Source organism: Camelus bactrianus, chromosome 5 (genome assembly GCF_048773025.1).
Source record: "Camelus bactrianus isolate YW-2024 breed Bactrian camel chromosome 5, ASM4877302v1, whole genome shotgun sequence".
NCBI classification, from domain to species: domain Eukaryota; kingdom Metazoa; phylum Chordata; class Mammalia; order Artiodactyla; family Camelidae; genus Camelus; species Camelus bactrianus.
In genome coordinates this window covers 24046595-24066440 of record NC_133543.1, presented here as the reverse complement: position 1 = coordinate 24066440, position 19846 = coordinate 24046595, and the positions used below count along the sequence as shown (strand labels likewise).

At 41.9% G+C, this 19846-nt stretch overlaps 1 protein-coding gene across 7 annotated transcripts in view; it reads right to left on the bottom strand.

Moving 5' to 3' along the window:
* The window catches only part of MGAT5 (alpha-1,6-mannosylglycoprotein 6-beta-N-acetylglucosaminyltransferase), a 333558-nt gene that overhangs the window by 143943 nt on the left and 169769 nt on the right, over positions 1-19846 (bottom strand). The window contains exon 1 of one of the 7 annotated variants that reach the window (XM_010973233.3): positions 8829-9137. The exons of the other annotated variants lie outside the window; for them this stretch is intronic. Within the exon in view, the coding sequence (XP_010971535.1) occupies positions 8829-8838 (10 nt within the window). The 5' untranslated portion in view covers positions 8839-9137. Of the gene's footprint in view, positions 1-8828; positions 9138-19846 lie in introns of those variants that run through there. 7 annotated transcript variants of the gene reach the window in all.

The following is a 19846-nucleotide window of genomic DNA, read 5'->3' as shown; positions in this document are numbered from 1 at the left end:
AACTTGTGGTTACCAAATGGGAAAGGGGAGGGGTGAGATAAATTAGGAGTTTGGGATGAGCAGGTACAAACTAGATAAACAAGGCCCTACTATACAGCACAGGGAACTACACTCAACATCTTTTAATAACCTATAATGGAAACAAGTCTGAAAAAGAAAAAATATATATATATCTGAATCACTTGGCTGTGCACCAGAAGCTAAAACAATATTATAAATCAATTATACTTCAATTAAAAAAAAAAGCCATGTGCTTGAGCCGAGGCAGCCTGCGGTGGGGACGGGGAACAGAAGTGGTGTGCAGACGAGCAGAAAGCCACGCGGTGCATCTGCAAGAGGCAGCCTCTTACGGACCCAGTTCTTCAATTTCCACCAAGATCTCCTTGTTCCTCCAATCTTCCCTCCCAGTAAACTCCCTTTCTATTAGCTAGCCCAAGTAGAATCCTATTCCCTATAACTACAGAGTCGAAACTAAAAAGAATGCCTTCAAGAAGCTGATGGTTTAGGGATGGTCAACAGACAAATCAGTAAACAACTGAACAGCAGCGTCAAAGGCATTATGTTAGGACAGGTCAGGGGAAGGACACCCAGCCCAGTCTCTCAGGGTCAGGGTCAGAGAAGGCTTCCTGGATCCAGTGACATCTCAGCTGAGACATGAAGACGAAGGAGTGAGCCAGTTGGAGGGACAAGGCAGAGATGGTGTTCAAGGAGCCATCCAAATGCAGGACATGGTCTGGCTGGAGTGAATTTGTGTGGGGTACTGAGAGTCAGGTAGGGCCCTAACCAGAGGGGCCACAAGTACGGTAACAAAGGCTTTCGTCATCATGCTAAGGGCATATGGCCAGTGGAGCACTGAGAGGTTTTAAGGAGAAGATGGTTACGATCAGATTTTTGCTTAGGAATGATCATTTCAGCTGAAAACTAGGACAACCTTAAACCTATATACTTCTCTTTTTGGACCAACTATATTTTCCAGACATGCTTGGAAAATGTCACCATTACTCATTGCTGACAGTTTTCTATACAAAGTACTCATCAGAAATTAGATCCCAAACTACAATATCATCTGACAGTGGAATTTAAACGATGTCAGGGTCTGCTGGGGCTAAAACAGAAGTCATTGCTATGGGGGATTTTAGTTGTACCCGTTTCTTGAAAAATCAGTTCATCTGGTGGTCTGAAACAGAGATTCTGGACTGCTTGTCAGTGTTTCCAGTGAGCATTCCACTTGCCAAGTGTAAAAGCAAGATTCTCCTTATGATAGATTGGAGGCAGTGTCATTTAGTTGTTAACGTGGGAGACACTTAGCTTGTTGGAGATTATTTACCCAACTGTAAAATTAGAATAATTGTACCTCTGTTTCACCAAGGTCTTATTACATAAGTTAATATTTGTAAAAAGTTTGGTCTAGCATTCCCATCAGCTGATCCCAGAAATCACAGGTGTTTAGAAGTTGGCACTTGCTGTATTAATTCCACACAACTTTCATTCACTACATCAGGGAAAGCAATATTTCAAATGTGGAGCTGCTTCTGGAAATGTATTCTCCATGTTATTGAAATAACTACAGGCTTGCGTGCTGGATCTCCCTAAAGCTCCCCTTCTCTCTCACTTGTTCGAGGACAGCCAGCTCCAGGAGCCACTACAAATGTGCTGCCTCACCAGAGAGATGTTTTCCAATGGCCACTATTTCCTATCGCAATTTTGTGCTGAGTTTCTTTTTTTTGGGGGGGGGGGGGGATTAGATTTATGTACGTATGTATGTATTTATTTATGGTACTGAGGATTGAACCCAGCACCTCGTGCATGCTAAGCACCTGCTCTACCACTGAACTATATCCTCCTCCCTCCTATTGCAGTTTAAAATTCCAGTTTTGGCAATACTTAACAAGCAAGTAAGAGGCTGCAGAGGTTCCAAGAAATGAAGCAGAGTCTAAAACAGCCAAGGGTTGGGGTAATCAGACATTTAAGGGATGCTAGGGGGTAAATGCCCCGCTTTCTTCATACATGATAGCTACTATTCTAGTTCCAGATGTTCAGAGTCAGAAGTTCCAGAAACTAGATGAGTTGGAGGTGTTGCTGGTGTGGGGCAGAGAGAAATCACCAGATGATAAAATAAACTAACAGGTCCATGAAGGTCTGCAGGCAACGTCCAGTTGCTAATAACATGGGTCCTCTTCATTAAGAATTTAAAGGAATAAAAATATGTTACGTCAAGAATCAGCAAATCTTTTCTGACAATAAATATTTCAGGCTTTGCAGGACACATGGTCTCTGTTTGCAATCACTCCACTCTGGGTTGCAACAGGAAAGCAGCCGCAAACAATAGTGGGTGGATGTGGACGTGGCCATGTTTCAATAAAACTTTATTTACAAAAACAGGCGCAGACTCCTGTGTTTGCACTGCTAAGAGCGCCCCTAAGTGAGGATCCTCGCTTCTGCAAAGACCTGTTGAACTGACTTTTTTAAGGACAACTACAGGCATTCCCCTGCTGGAAGTGCCCTTCCTTTCACCACTCCACCGTTTCTCCACACACTTAAAGCCCCTCCTCCTTTAAGACCCAGGTCCAGCATCACCCCCTGAAGACAGTCCCAGTCCTTCCTTCTCATGCTGAAATACTCAATCAGGATTGAGTTAGGATTGAGGGCTGCCCTCCTGCTCTTGTCTCTCCCATCACAGTGAAGGATCCTGTTATGTTTACATCCGCCTCCCCTCCTAGGTTGTGGGAAGGCTGCATCTTTCCGCTCCATCACCAGGCACTTAGTGACTGTTGCTGGAGTGAATAAACACACACATGTTCCGCCTGCTTTTTGCAGGGCCTGACACTTCAGCTCAGGGAGAACGAGGCTCCGCCGAGACCCCTGCTAGAACAGCGTTTTTGTTATCTTCCAATCAGCAGTGTGTGAGCTAATCCAACAGGGTCTCCCCCACATTTCTACAATCTTATGAGGAATTTTCTCACTATTTTGTTACCCAGTGATTGCTCTGAACAGACAGTGGCTTCCAAAAGTGTAGTTCAATGGCTTGAGGCTCTGGGGTAGGAAGGATCTGAGAAAGGGAAGTGCCCTCCTTTCTTTCAATCCTGGAGCCGAGCTGCTTCCAGAATCCAACCACCAGGAAGGAATCTGAACAAGGCCCTCCGTGACGTCCCAGCCCCTGCGGAGTTTCAGCACAGCCTTACAGGACAGCTCCCTATGTTTCCATCCAAGTGACAAAAACTCAATAAATCATGTTTTTACTAGTTGGTGTCCACAGAAGAGTTTTCTACCTGTGCAAGAGCCTCCAATCTAAGGTTGGTTAAAAAAACAAAAATTCAGGCCAAAAAATGGTTAACGTGATGGCTTTTTAGGGGGCAGTGAGCTTACTGTACCCGAGGCCCTTCAAAAAAGGAGACAGGATTCTGCTGAGATATGTTACCAGAAGGTTCTCCCTGCTGTCCACCCCATCCTCCCCCACATGTCCAATTTTTTTTTTTTTAATGGCGAAAGGGCAAGGGGAAAAAAAAAAGACGTTCATGTAAGCAAAGCAGCTCGGCTCTTAGTCCAGCTTAGGATTCAGTTTCATCTCTCACCCTCATCCACCCGCCCACGTTGCATCTTGCCCTGAGAACTTCACCTCTGATGTGATTCTATGGTACCTACCGTCAATCAGGTATCACCCAAAAGGCAGGTGGGAAAACTCGGTGGTTTATCAGTCTAGTAGGGGCTCGAATATTAGGGTTTCATCTGAGAGGACACTTTTCTTATTATCAAAAATGCCGACAACTCAGGAAGAACATACATACAGCAGCAGCAGAAGCGACAGAAGGTGTCATACACACACCCAGAGCAGGTGCTGCTGTCAAGCACAAAGCCAGATTCTCCCTGACAGTCCTAACACTTGCACGTAGATTGGGAGAGACACAGCGGCACTTCAAATACACATTCAGAAGTGACAGAGATAAGCAGATATGGAACCAGACAGACAGATTTTTCACTCACGCTTTCCCCTGCCTGAGGAAGGAGGGAAGGAAAGTGGGAGAGATGGGCGCAGAAGAAAATGGTAAAGACGGTCTCCCAGGGACGGTGAGAAGAGGAAAAGGGGGATTCAGGAAACAAAGGTGGATGATGATGCCCTCCCTTGAGCTATCACCAGGCTTCCTAAAGCACTGGCACATCACATGGTCACATTTTACACTCGCTACATCCTCCTGAACAAGGAAGACAGCTATCTCATCTTACCGTCTGGAAAAGAGAAACTTTAAGGCCCTCAGCATCTGTTTCCCAACTCAGCCCACAGTCGCTTGGAACACCTCTCAGAAGCCTGCTGCTTGCTACGCGCTGAGATGTCAAAGCCGCGTCCTTGAAAGACGCGGTCCGGACCCTCGAGGAGCTCACCAGGGCTCGCAGGCAAGGACTGCACACAGCAGAGTGAGGCCCACGCCAGCAGAACACCCTCCCCGAGTCCTGCGTTCCTGGAAGGCGGGCTGGCCACCCTCAGGGCTGTGGCCCAACGCCCAATGTTGTGCCTGGTACCCTGGCAACTCCGTAGTATTTTTTCAAAAAAATGAATGGACAAATGTAACAAAGGGGTGAAGAGCCCCGGTTCCAGAGACACGCAAGGAGGAGAAAGAGGCAGAAGAAAGGGGACGGGAGGACCTCACTGGGGGTCACCAAACCAGGATCTCTGAGTTCTTGGACCACACACTAAATGCAGCCGCAGAAATCTGGGTTCGACCTAAGGAAAGACAGCAAAAGGAGCCACAGTGAAAGAAGATGCAGGGATGGGGGAAACAGCTTAAACCCCACCTGAGTGACTGATCGTCATACCTTATTTGTATTTAAAAAGAGAGGCTTGCAGTTTTGTGAGATATGACCTTAATGAGTCACATGTTAACTGTCCTGATGTGTTTAAGAATCAATATGAGATCCATCAGGTACCACACGAGGATACCTGTTATCTTTCAGCTGCCCAGTTCAACATGCATATATAGAGATGCCGCTGTGTTTTTACGGTCATTAACTATCAACTATGCAGCATCATAAAACACTCACCTATTGCAAACCTATTTCAACTTAACGATAACCACTCCTCACTGCTGAACAAAAGATTCAGAAATACGGCTATAAAGAGAGGCTCAAAACAAACCACGCTGGCAGCCAGGTGTCACCCTTAATCTGATTCTATCCATGCTTGTAGGTGGCACCACCTGTAAGAAATTCGACTACCGGCTCCTGGGGGGTGGTGAGAAAGTGAAGACATGGAGGGGAGGGGAGGGGAGGGTGTGTCTATGTGTGTGGTGGTGGTGGGGGGCCCGAGGGGGAGAAGGTGGGGTGGCAAGAGAGAGAGAGGTGTGTTTGTAAGTGAGCGCCACACAGGAGACAGTTATGCTAGAATGAAAGTTGACCCTCCCAAGAGGGTCTTCTTTGTCAAAGCTCACCTTTCTGATTATTAATCATAACAAAGATGACATGTGTCTGAAATGGCACTTCTTTTTAAGAACTTGTAGAACATGGTGCCATTATTTTTTTAATCTAGAACTGAACAGGCATCAGATAGGTTAAGGGTGTCTGAGTCCCTCACCATTGCTGTTTTAAAAGGAGGGGGAAAAAAGAAGAAATAAGAGGTTTTAAAAACTCTTAGAGATCTCAAAAGACACGACCAACTGCCCACCCTTGGAAGTTTTAGGAAACTGAGGTCAATCTCCTCACCTAGTTCTTCTGCCAAGAACTAAGATAACCATCTTTATGAATGAGGGCTTGATTCAGCCCCAAAGCACCCACACACATATTTCCTCTCCAAAGATAAAGGGTCTCCAGTGATTCTGTTTTGTTTGTAGAACAAGGCAGTGTTTCTCTCGGAACACCTGATAGGAACAAGTGGCCTCAGTTATCAGATGGCCCCTGCAAGGCGCCCACGTGGGCACCGCACCTGCCAGGAACTGACTTGGTCTCTGCACTCAGCCTGCAGGCCAAGCTCTTGCCAGCCCCTCCATCAGCTGGCCTTGCATCAGGAGCTAACAGCAATAAATCAGACAGATACCAGCCATGGTGAGATACATTCTCCCATTAAAAAGGACCTCAGCAGTCATTCTCGGCTTGGCAAATACTCACTTAGGGACACTTTACACTTGCATTATGAAAAAAGTGATTTAATTTCTCTAAGTGAATCGCATACACGTATTCCAGACGCGGGGACAGCAATAATACAGTAGCTCCGCTCACCAGAGGAGCTGGGTGCCATAACAGGTACTGGGCACAAGCCACTCAGACTCTCAGGGATGGACGCTGGGCACCCAAAGAGTTGTTTGCATTTTGTGGTTTTTTTTTTTTTTCTTTCAACTTAAGAGGCTGGGAATGCAAGCATTGTACCAAAGAATTCAGAGCTGCAAAGGAGTTCTGAAGCCATTTTAGTTAGCTGTTGACTTTTCCTGATCCATAAAATTGAGGCCTGGAGAGAGGAAGGACTTCCCTCTTTCAGTGACTAAACAAGATTCACTGAGCATCTCCCATGCACAATGCATTCTGCACGTTCAACTCAGGCCTGTCTTCTGGGTCAAGGCTGTTTCCACTATATTGGCTCCAGGTATTAAAAGGCACACCGCCGCCACCGCCACCGCCGCCACCATATTCACGTTCTACATTGGAAATCTGAAGAGTCAACATCTTAGTCCTCTCTGAATATGCACTTCCAAGGGCCCCATGGACTTGCTAAAGCCTGGAGCTGCAGCACTGCCCATGCACAGCTGCTATGGGCATATGGAAGTCAACAAGAAAAGCATCTTCAATAAACAGTTTTTCAGTTATGAACAGCTTCTCAAGAATGGTATTAATGTGGAAAAAAGAATGAATCGAGGACTATGAAAACACATCACCATGTATAATCAATGTCATAAAATTTCAAATCACAGTAACGGTCAAATAACCCTAGATTATTTGTGCTTTCTTCTGCCATACCCTCTGTGCTTGTTTATTTATTTATCTGCAGGATTTCTACCTAATTAAGCTTTTAAGCTAACATTAGGAACATTAGGTTTTTCCTTTCATTGATAGAGCAGAATTAAAAGGAGAAACAAAGAGTAAGATTCTCAGTAGCAGAGGCCTGGTCTCTAAGAATGTCATATACACACAGGTGCACACGTGTGCTTACACACACATATCATCACCCCCTCCATTCTGATAAGCCCCCAGGTGCTGCTATTGATAAAAACAGGTCGTATTCCTCAGAATGTTTAGGCAGAAAAGGCTGATCATCCAGGAATACGTATGCACAGTGGGCAGAAATCAGTTGGGATTAAACACCTGCCACTGACATGGTAAAAAACAAAGCTTGCCATTCTTAGTTCTCAGGGAAATGCAAATCAAAACCACAAAGAGACAGTACTTCACCCACTGAAATGGCTATAAGGAAAAATTCAGGTAATAAGAAGTGTTGGCAAGGATGTGGGGAAAATCAGCATCCTTAAGCACTGCTGGTAGGAATGAAAAATGATGCAGCTATTCTGGGAAAGAGTCCAGCAGTTCCTTAACAAGTGAACCACGAAGTCACCATGTGACCCAGCAATGCCACTCCTGGGTACAGACCCAAGACAAGTGAAAACCCATGCCCTCAGGAAAGGTCACAGCATGTTATTCATAAAAGCCAAATGTTCAACACTGGACACAATCCAAATGTTCATCATTAGATGAATGGATAGACAAAATGTGGTAGATCCACACATTGGGGTCCTATTCAGAAAAAATGAAATACGGATTCATCCCACAACATGGATGAACCTTGAAAAAACAAAGCTAAGTGACAGAAGGCAGTCACAGAAGAAAGGTCCAGAACAGACCAATCTATAGGGACAGAAAGTAGGTCAGGGATGCTTAGGAAGGAGGGAAAGGGAGGTTGAAAGTCGGGGGTGGGGGTGACAGCCAAAAGGTATGGGATCTTTTTTGAGGTGCTGTAAGTGCTCCAAACTCGATTGTGGTGACAGCTGTCCAGCTCTGTGACTATACTTAAAGCCACTGAACTGTTCTCTTTATATGAGTAAATTCTATGGCATGCAAATTACATCTTAATAAAGCTGTTACAAAACAACAACAACAACAAAAAAGCCCCTGCCGCTGATTCACTCAAAAACCACTGCACCTAAATGAGTATCAGCAACGCTTTCAGTACCTGCCTAAGAGGAACACAAAGCAATGTTTACCCTGAGGGAGAGGACAATGTACCTAAAACCTGCACATCAGTAAAGGGAGACAGTCCAGGGCAAGACAGAATAAAGGACCAGGAACAAAGACAACAGACAACCAGGAAAGAAGAGGGACTTGGCAGGCCAAGCACCGTTCGCCCACATCTCATCTCCCTTCATGCCACATTAACAAGATTTTTAGCTGAACCCCTGGCCACCCACTTAGGGCCTCCTCTGCAGCCAGATGTGACCCCATGCAACTCTGTTCAAGCCAAGGAGGTATGAGAGGGAGTTATAGGCAATTTCCAACTTGAGAACCATCTGCCTGGCCAGGTCTACAGTCCTGACCGCCTTCCTGTGGGCTGGAAGATGGTCATAGGATGACCCAGCAGCACGGGAGGGGCTGGGAATCCTGAATGGCAGTGTGGACAAGAGCCAATTGGGAGGCCTGGACTGCTGGGTTATTGCTCAGAAGAGAAAGCACGCTGTTGCATTTAAGCACTGTATTTTTGGGTCTCTTTGTTACAGCAGCTGAGTTGTTACCTTAAATAATCACCAGACAAGCAGGATTTCAGCTGAGCTTTAAAGCAGAAGTAAGAATCGGAGGGGAAGAGGAGGATGAACACTGGGAGGAAGAGTGCTGACGACAGCCAACACAGACTGAGCACTTACTGTAATCCATGCACGACTATCCCACTTGATCCTCACAGTAACCTGAAGAGGTACATGTGTCATCCTCATGGTACAGTGGAAGACACCGATGCCCAGAGACGACGAACTTGGCCAAGGTCACAGAATAAATCTGCCCTTCCGTGTATTAAAATCACTTGGGGAGCTTTAAAAAATGTACCGTACCCTCCAGAGATTCTGATTTCAATGGTCTGTGGAATGGTTTGGCCACTGCCCTTTTTTATGCTCCCATCAGCTGATTTTAATGGGCAGCTGCTGTTGAGAACCAACAGACCAAACAGTGAAGTAAGGTGGGTACACTGAAAAAGAGGAGAGGCCAGAGATGGAAAACAGATCATGTTTTAACCTCAAGTGTTCTACTGAGACAGCCAATCCACCCCCAGTGGGTAAGAGAAGCCAATCATCAACGTCTGCGAGGGCGTGGGAACAGGGAGGAGGTCAATCTGGCCAAAGCAGAGGGCCCAGGGTGGGGCAGCAGGAAAAACAGGTTGGAAAAGTACGCTGGCACCGCACACTGCAGCATCACAAATTCCAGGTTTAGAGCGCAACTGAGCAGCGCGGGAACGGGAAGGTCACTGCTTGCACTTGTCTAGCTGGGAACACTGGTGTGGGGGAAGCAACCCAGAGTCCTGGAGTAGGGAAGCAACATGCTGAAAAACGTGAAATCCAAGGAAAGGGGAGCGCAGCGGCCACATTTTGACGATGGAAATTCAACCACGTGGACTTTAAAGACACTGCTGCATAGTCTTTACAGCTGAATAGAGTTTACAACTATTCAGAAGAAGCAAAAGGGCTTTCTTTCACTGGTAAGGAAGTCCATGCCACTTTTCCAGCACAGGGTCTATAAAGATAATTATGAATGTTTAACCCCTTCTTTGATTTACAGCAGCTTCTAATGCCCTTCTCCACCCACTTACATTTCATTAGACTCTCACTGACACCTACTTTGCAGGTAATGGTCAATTCCAATTTTCACATTTATTTCCAAAATGACGCCGTATAAGCCTACAAAGTCATACAACTGTAAAAATCTGTCTTCTGACTAGAGTTAACACTGCTGTATGGTTTATCTCAAAGTGGCTAAGAGAGGAGATTCTAAAAGTTCTCATGATGAGAAAAAAAGACAACACTTTTCTCTCCTTTTTTTTCTTTTATTCATTTTAGATGATGGATGGATGATAACTAAACTTATTGTGGCTATCATTTCATAACATATTCAAGTCAAGCCATTGTGCTGTGCACCTCATACTAACACAGGGCTGTATGTCAATTATATCTCAATAAAACAAAGGAAAAATGTCTGTCTTGTCCATGCTTCAGCTAGATCAGTCCCCTCACAAAATGCCATCTTCCCTCCCTGGCCACCACACTAGGTGCCTTTTCAATTACGAAACAACCTGCTCTGGAAATTGACACCATTAAACATTTCAAGAGAAAGCAGCCAATCGATGTCCTGGTATTTTTGAGTACTTGACCACATCGAACCCAGCAGTGGAAATGGTAGAAAAGGGCGAGTGAAGATAATCTGCTGGAAGGGCAGAGGAGTCTAAGATCTCAGCTGGGATTATTTCCCTGCCACATACCAGCGGACAACCTAGTCAGGTGACAGGACCTTCCAGAGCCTGTTTCCTCATGCAGTCGATGGAGTCAGTAAAACCTTCCAACATGTAAGTTACCCTTTTCATGCTGGGTACTGTGCCTGACTCTCATTTACTGCCTCGTGTCACCCTCAACCTTCAAAGTCGAACAAGAAATGCTGAAAGAGATAAAGCCATAAGAAAGAGAGATGGCTACATCACACTGAAATATCACACACTAGCTCTCATTCACTCCATTCGCCTATTTGCTCAATATACTTGTCCTACTGTCTGTATATCTCCGTGTCTGTGTGACTCATCTCTGATTCATTTCATGTCACAATGCTTGGCGGAGCATGAGATACAGACAGTGACTAAAATGCTTTGGATTTATGGAAGGAAAAAAGTTCAACTCTTTTAAAATGAACAGCACAAAGGTATATACTACATATTCTAGTAGCTCTGGGGTCGGAAGATAAAACTGAGTTTGCAAAATGATTTAGGCAATCAGAGTTCTTTTTATGCATAAATCTACGTGTATGCATCTTTATGTAAATGCTATATTCTCTAAGTTCATACTTAATTTCTGCTATCATTTCTTCTGCAACAAAATGTTCAGCATTTTAAGTAACAATGTAAGAGACATCAAATATTCCACATGGCTATTATGTTACGTATCCAGTTATAATAAATGGGCATACCAGGCACTAAATTGGGAGGATGTTAGTTTTACGCATCAAAAACAAAATAAAAAGTTATAATGGTATCATATTTCCAGAAAAAGTTTCTTATATACTATTTAAAGATATAGTACGGACAGATTTTAATGCATCCTCAGCTGTCAATTTAGATTTAAGAAAGCATCTTGGGAAGTAGATGGCAGACATTAAAAACTCAAGATTACACTTGCAAAATGACGTCTTCTCAATTTGGAGCCTACAGCGATTTTCACACCGATTCTCTTTTTCCAATAAAGAAGGCAGGGCCCTTCACAACTTCCCTTTTTTCATAGGCAGTTTACGGCAGCTATTGAGCTGTTAACGGCAGCATGCCCCTGGAACTTGGAGCCACACGAGTCTCCATCAACCCCTTGAACAACACATGGTTCAATTTTTCTTCTAAAACACGCTGTGTGTAAGCACAGCTCACACATTTCGGACTATCCTTATTAGACTGTCCAAGTGTCTGGGGTTTGGATTTTATTAAGAAAAAGAAAAAAATATAGTCACAGTTCATGTATGCCTGTGTGTTTGTATTTTTTTTTGTTGAAACTAAAGAAATCAATATGGAATTAATAACTATATCAGAATGGCTATATTCCCAGACTATTTTGATTGCACAAACTGCCAAAAAAAGATGTGTTCAGTTCCTATCATACAATGTCCCTTTTTGAATCACCTGTCAGAAGCCTTTAAGTAGCTGTTGGTAAAGGACAGGGATTCTGACTGGACACCCCAGATACCTACAGGCAATAAGAAACTGCTTTGATTACTCTTTTAATGGGGGATCAAGATAAATTTTTGTTTTCCCTTTCTCATATGAACTGAGTTTTTCATTTTGTTTTGGTTGCTTGGTTATAGTCACCCGCCTCCATTTTTAGCATGGAAAAGTCAAGTGTAAGTTAATTTAGAATTAAGGTGACACCCTGATAATAAGTTTTGGGCACTAGAAAAAGAAGCAGAGTGAGAACAACAACAACAAAAAAACAGAAGAAAGAAGCTCAAGAACCAGAATATTGAGAACATCCACAAATACATCAAACCCTTGGGTCCAAGTTTGAAAAAAGGCTGAGAGCTGCTTACTTTTTAGGTCTCATTTGATTTATCCAGAGTTGCATGGAATCTGCAAGCCCACTGAAATAACACAAATATCCTATGCCAGCTAGATACATCCTTGACTAGGGATGTCTCTCACAAACCAGATTGTCTTATAATTTAATTCCTCTTCTCTCTCCTAGCCCTTAGCAGGTTTTCCTTCCTGTGGAAAGGAAACATGCCTGGTTAAGACCATGAAAACATGGACAATGATACTTAGCTTGTGAAGTTGAGAAAGTAATGTACATATACTTAAATGTTACATGTTAACCTGGAATGCTGTTCATCTTCTCAACAGAAAAGGCTAGTAAATATGTGAACGCAAGTGCTTTCTAGTATGAAACACAAAGGGTTTCCACTGCCTAGGAATGTTTCAGGAAGTAGTCTGTTTCCAGATGGGAAGCTGGCTTTTGAGTCAGTTCTTAGAAAGCCCTGATCCTTTGGCAGTGGGATCACCACATGAAGGTCTTCATTTGAAGACCCATTCCACCAGACCAGTGGCCAGAACAAACTGCACTCACCCACTTACTCTCCAGCCATGGTGGCCAGGAGAAGGACAGTCCTGATGAAAAACACACTCTCCTTGAACCTAGAAATGGTGGCTATTGGGTCCAAAGCAAGAGTGGGCTGGCATACATACCAAAAGGCAGCAGAAAGTCAGAACACTGATAAGAAATAACTCCGATTGTTTGCTGGCCAGGGCAGACTGCAAACTGCACTACTTGTGTAAGGACTATGTGGTCAATTTAAGTTGGGATTCTTTATAAAACAAAGTTGAAAGATTATATATTGGCAACAGCAGAGAAGCTTATATTGGAATAATCTTCCCAAAGATACTACTTATAATAAGACAATGAAAAGTAAGAAAAAAGGGCAAACACCAGAAGGGGTCTGAACTTGAGAAGAGAGGAACCGTGCTAGCTAAGACTCTGCCCTGGAGGGGACTCTGTCTGGGTGATGGGAGATCACTAGAATCACTAGAAGGTAAGCAAAAGACTCCAGTTTTAGGATTAAGTTTGGGCAATTAAGGTGGCAAGAAATTGAGGTAGGATATTCCCATAAAGAGGGAATCAAAGAAAGGGAGCCCCCAAATCTGCAAATAAACTACTTTGAAATCCTTGAATGATACCATAACTGAGTATTTGTAGGGGAGACACCAAGGAAAGCTCAAAAGGTGTTCAAAGATTAAGCTTCTGTTCACTGTGGGTAAGTCAGAGGGGTTTAGTCAACACTTCAGACTTTCCACTGAAATCCCAGAAAGACCCAGGACTTAAGACTTCCTAACAGTAGAGCAAAAGCTGAAACACACACACACCTAACAAACCCTAAAACCAAGCCTTCTTAAGCTCAGAGTAGTAAGTAATTCACTGCCTGCTAGAACCAAAATCAACACCCTTCAGAGGACGATAACAGAATATAGACATTTGATAACATGTGATAATGCCCAATATACAACAGAGAATTCACAGACGTGTGGAAAAACAGAAAAATGTGAATCAGAGTCAAGAGAAGCAGTCAACAAAAGCATATCCCAAGATGACATAAATGTTGGAATTGACAAAGAATTTAAAGCAGCTATTACAAATATGACTAAAGACAAAGAAATTGACACTTTTCTTTAAAAAAAACTAGAAATTCTGGACTAAAATGAAAAATTGACAAATGGAATGAACAACAGTTAGGAGATGGCAAAAGAGAGGATCAATGAACTTGAAGAAATGAAAATTATTCAATCTGAAAAACAGAGACAGCAGAATAATAGACAATAGAGAAAAATAGAGCAAAACCTCAGTGATCTGTAGAACAACACCGTGTAGGCTAAGCTCTGTATAAATGGATGCCCAGAGGTAGAAAAGAGAAAAAATGGGGAAAAAATAATGCCTGAATAACTTCCAAATTTGGTGACAACCATTAACTTCGATTCAGTATCTCAGTCAACCACAAGCAAGATAAATACAAAGATAATTATGTTTACCGTCACCAAAATGCTAAAACCCAAAGATAAAGAGAAACTGTTGAAATCAGCCAGAGGAAAAGAAGACATGTTACATAAAAGTGTACAAAGAGAAATGTCACCTGACTTCTCACCAGGAAAAGATGGAGGCCAAAAAGCAAATAGTATTTTTAGAGTGCTGAAAGAAAACTACTGTCAGCCCAGAATTCTCTACCAGAATTCCGCATCTTCGTCCTTGAAAAATGCCCCCCCCACAAAAAAAAGCCATTTTCTGAAAAATGAAGGATGAGAAAATTCACCATCTTCAGACCTGCATGGCATGAAACTAACAAAAGTAGTTACTCATACTGAAAGAGAAATGCCATCAGATGGAAACCTGGAACTACAGAAAGGAATGAAAAGCATCAGGAATATTAATATGTGGATAAATATGAAAGATAATCATTTTTTTTTGTATCTAGGAGGTGAAATAGGAACGATTTGCTTCTACTAAGTCTTTCATTTCAAGACAAAGAGCCTCAGCTTCTGTAGAGCATCCACATCCCAAAGTCAGAGGCAGGGAGGAAAAAAAAAAGGCAAGGGTGTCAGTCTGTCACCACAGGCTCCAGCTCATTCTCGTGGATTCCAACGAGATTCCAACGTGTTATTCCTCTCCTCTACCCAACATTTATCATCACTTCCTGGCTGCCTGACTTACGGATTTCAAGCTCCAGGGTTGGACTCATAGACAATACCTTACAGAAACTGTTCCAGCTCTCACAACTGTGTAAGGTCAAAACCCTTTAACCAATCCCGTAATACACACACACACACACACACACACACACACATACACTCGCACTTGCACATGCGTACATGCATGCACAGACACACACGCCCTCTAGTGGTTTTGTTTCTGATTTAATCACGACTGAGTGACAAAGCTCAAGTTGCTCTTTGAGAAAGTGAACAAAATTTATAATTCCTACCAAGAGGGAGCAAGAAAAATAGGAAATTTCAATGAGCAATCCTAGGAATTAAAAAAGGAATGTCACTACAAATCCTATAGATAATAAAAGTGTAAGAGAATATTATGAACAATTTTTGGCAATTTAGTCTACTATGTAGAAGAAATAACGGGCTTATGCATTTCTGGCAGTCTTCATAACAGGCCCAAACTGGAAATTACTCACATGTCCATTATCAGGAAAATAGATATATCAATTATGGTTACACTCATAAAACAGAATGCTATTTGGTGATACATTAAAAAAAAAAAAAACCCAACTGATATATGAACCACCACGGATGCATCCAAAAATGATATCCCGAGAGAAAGAAGCCAGACACAAACTATGTTTATACTGTATGATTTCATTGTTCTGATGCTGAAGAACAGGCAGAATTAATCTATGACGACAGAAATCAGAACACTGGTTGACAACTGGGGAGGGAGACCGAACGGAAGGAGGCATGGGGGAAGATTCTGGGGTGAGGTGTGTGTTCGGTATCTCACCCGCAGTGCTGGTTTTACAGGTGTACACATTTATCAAAACCCCTCAGATGGTATACTTAAGATCTGTGCCTTGCATTATATGTAATTTCGCTCTCACATAAAAAATTAAGCTAAGTTGCTTTAAAAAAATGTACGCTCTCTATGTGATTAGGAATACAGATGAAGGAACATTATTTTCCTTTGTTACTCTCCATTTATTAATCCTTTGCCAACCACCTTCAGAGGGAAGACATCCTCCAATGAGCTCGTAGGCATCTTAAAGCATCTCAAATAACAGTACCTTCAATGGACTCTAACATTACATGCCTCACTGTGGGCTGACCACGGTAGCGGCTCCCCCGGGGAGGATGGTTACAAAAGCACAGAGGGAACCGATGTTTAATCTTTATTCCAGAAATTACAATCTTGGAGTTAACCACAATCTGTTGGGAAAGTGGGTTTTGTTGTTGTTGTTGTTGTTGTTGTTTTTTGGTCACTGACTGCATCTAGGCATCCCTGATTTGAGTAGACTAGTTAATTGTGTATTTACAGTGCTTGGCTTGAAGCTGAAACTGGGGTTTAAACAACATCCTTCATTTGAAAATGTATCTGCAGATGTGAACAGTCAGCTGTCCCAGGAAATAATCACCCAGAAGACACTCAACAGAAAAAAGGCTGCGATTTCACTCCGCCTGTATGCAGCCTTTGACAGATATCACTTGACTTCAATTTACAATATTCAACTCTGATTTCTCAGCCTACTTGTAATACGTGGTGTGCTGCCTCTCAAGCTAAGCTCCTAAGTAGGTCCTGAGAAGGGAAGATGGTGGAAGCGAGGGAAACACAAGGAATAACTAGGGAGTCTTCATATTTCAGCATCGTGTGGAGATAATAAACCAAAGGGCCGGAGAATGGTATTTGTTGAAGTTACAGTGCGTAACCAGTACAGTTACAGATTAATCTCACTTGACTTCTGTTCTGTTCACTGGAACACAGAAATTAATTTAATACTAACCTTGGCCACAGAACTGCAGAACAGTGAGTAATCTCTGGTGAGCAATTCCCTAACTATATGACAAAACCTCACAATACGAGCTTGGAGGTATTCACAGAGTTCAAGTAAGCTCAGTGCAAGGCAAGGAGAAAGTCAGGGAGCAGCCTGTTGGGAAGAAGCAAGGTTTATGTGTTCTAGGGGTGAGAGTTAGCTACAGGAGGGGGACAGGAGGACTTTGGGATTAAAGACAGCTTTGAAGTGGAAACTTTTTTGAATGGTGTCTATACATATCAAATCGGAAGCTCTTGAAGAACAAAAGATGAGACAGGGAAAATATTAGATACTTAGCTAAATATTATCTAACTACTAGATAAGACAGGAAGAGAATTTCCAGGAGTTCTTTCAGATATGCCTCCTGTTTGGCTTGGTTCCTCAACTAGGGAATCAGAAGAGAGGGTGCAACTATCCTTACCAGCACTTGAAGTTCCTTTTCCCAATGCAGACACATTCCTTTTTTAAAAATAAAATCAAAGAGCTACAAAATCTTCAATATAAACCTTGTTTCCATTTATTCAATTTCATGAAGGTGATTCAAGTAACTTTCAAAATCTTAGCCAGCCTGCAGCTCTAGCTCAAACTCTCCCTTATCTGCAAAACTTGGGAACAGTATATCAGCTCAAAGAGATACCTTAGGCTGCTCCTGAATACCTATAAAATTTTTAGTCTACACTGCCCAATCTAGAACTTTGTTTCATGTTCGTTTTGTCCTCCAACCGGGGTGTGTTTGTGTATGCACACGTAAGCATAACCCCAAATACTGCAAAGTCAGTAAGACTACCTTCTGCAAGGTCAGTGACTATGTATCAGCTTTCTTTAATAGTCCTCAGAACAAAAGAACACTGGCTCACACAATTGATACAGTTTTTGTGAATTAGAGACAGTGACGGTGCTGGTACTTGGAAAGGTCAGATATGAACCCCAGGGGAGAAGAAGGAATGACAAGCTCATGTGTTTCTGGGCAAGATGGAAACGTGCTGTCACAAAGACCTAGGTAAAAATAATTATCCTCAAATGAGGACCTCTCTCTTTCAGAGAAAAGGGGAACAATCATTTTTAAATGTGACAGTGCTTCTTCCATTCTTCTTTTGCCTTCTTCATTCAGAGAGAAGTCAGAACCTTAATCTGCATTCATTTCTGTTGCTTTGAAATCATCTCAGCTTTTACACATTACAGCCAACCAGCCCCAATTCCTACCCATGGCCCCTGCCAACCAATACAAACAGCCCCCACCCACACATATACACTCAACCACCAACACCAGCAACAAGAAAAACCACCCTTTCCCCAGCCTAGATTCAGTTCTTTGGTGTACTTCTGATAACATCTAATCAAAAGAGACACTAAGGGACTACCCCAAATCACATCTGTGGTCTTGATCTGTCATATTGAAAATAGCTTCCAATTCCTGGAAACTTGAAAACTGTATTTGGTTGATATTAAATTCTAATAAACAAGGATCTGTAACAACAGAATTTGATTTATATGATGTCCAGTTCCCATTATAAATAGCTCCACCAAGTCTCTGATTATTCTTAGGACTGGAAAAAAAAAATAAGTGACATAACTTACTGCAAATAGAAATAATGTTGTAAAAAATTTTCAATCATACTATTTATACAAAGAATTCAATATTAACACATAAAGATACACACACTCATACTCTAAAGGAAAAAAATTGCTTGCATGACCTTATAATTTTGGATAAACAGAAAACATAAGAGACTTAAGGACTTGGAAGTTTTTTTTTTAAACCTAGGTTGTATTTTCTAAATTTTTATTAGAAAAAAATTGAAATATACACAGTAATAGAAAGAGTGATATAATAACCCCTTACTACCTATTGCTTAGCTTCAACAGTTAACAATATATTGTTGAACAAAAGTGGCAAGAGTAGACAATCTTGCCTTTTCCCTGAACTTAGGGGGAAAGCATTCAGTTCTTCTCCATTAAGTAAGATGTTACCTGTAGGTTTTTCCTAGTTTGTTGAGAATTTTTTCACGAGTCAATGCTGGATTTTCTCGAATGCTTTCCTGCATCTATTAAGATGGTATGTCACCTCTGACCTTTGTTCTAGTAATATGGTGTATTAGGTTAATAATTTCTGAATGTTAAACCAACCTTGCTGAGATAAATTTCAGTTAATCATGACATATAATCCTTTTTATATATTTTATATATTGCTAGATTTGGGTTCTTAGCATTTTAAGAATTTTTGTGTCTGTGTTCATAAAAGTTTGCAGTTTGGTTTATTTGTGATGTCTTTGCCTAAGCTTTAGAGTCTGGGTAATACTGGATTGGCAGAATGTGTTGGGAGGTATTCCCTCCTTCTATATTTAATGAAATAGTTTGTGAAGGATTGGGATTATTGCCTCTTTAAATATTTGATAGAATTCACAAATAAAGCCATATGAGCCTGGATTTCTCTCTATGGGTTGAGTTTTAAGTACTAATTCAATCTCTTCATTTGTTATTGAGCTATGCAGAGGATTCTGAGTCAGTATGCACAGTATGTATACTTCTAGGAATTTGTCCATTTCATCAATATTGTCAAATTTGATGGCATAAACTTATTCACAGCTTTCTTTTATAATCTTTTTAATTTCTGTGAGGTCATTAGTGATGTTCCCTTTTTAATTCATGATTTTGGTAATTTACATATCCTCTTCATCAGTCTACTGTGGACTGTAACAAAGCAACAGCTTTTAGTCTCATTGGTTTCTTCTATTGTTTTGACCTCTGTATCATTGATTTTTATTCTAATCTTTATTCTCTCTTGAACCCCACTTGCTTTGGGTTTACTTTGCTTTCTTTTTCTCATTTCTTAGTGTAGAGGCTTAAGGTATTGATTGGAACTTTTCTTCTTTTCTAATATAAGGGTTCAAACTTATAAATCACATTAATATATGTTATAAACCCCCAAATATTATTATTTTTATAGAATCTAAAAGAAGTTAAGAAACAAAAAACACACCTATGGTGTCTATCTACAGTCTTTCATATTTACCCATACATTTATCGTCTCTGGTGTCCCACATTTCTTTGTGTAGACTGAAGTGTGGATTCAAGTTACCACATGGTGTCACTTCCTTTTAGCATAAAGGCCATCTATTAGTCTTTCTTTTAAGAC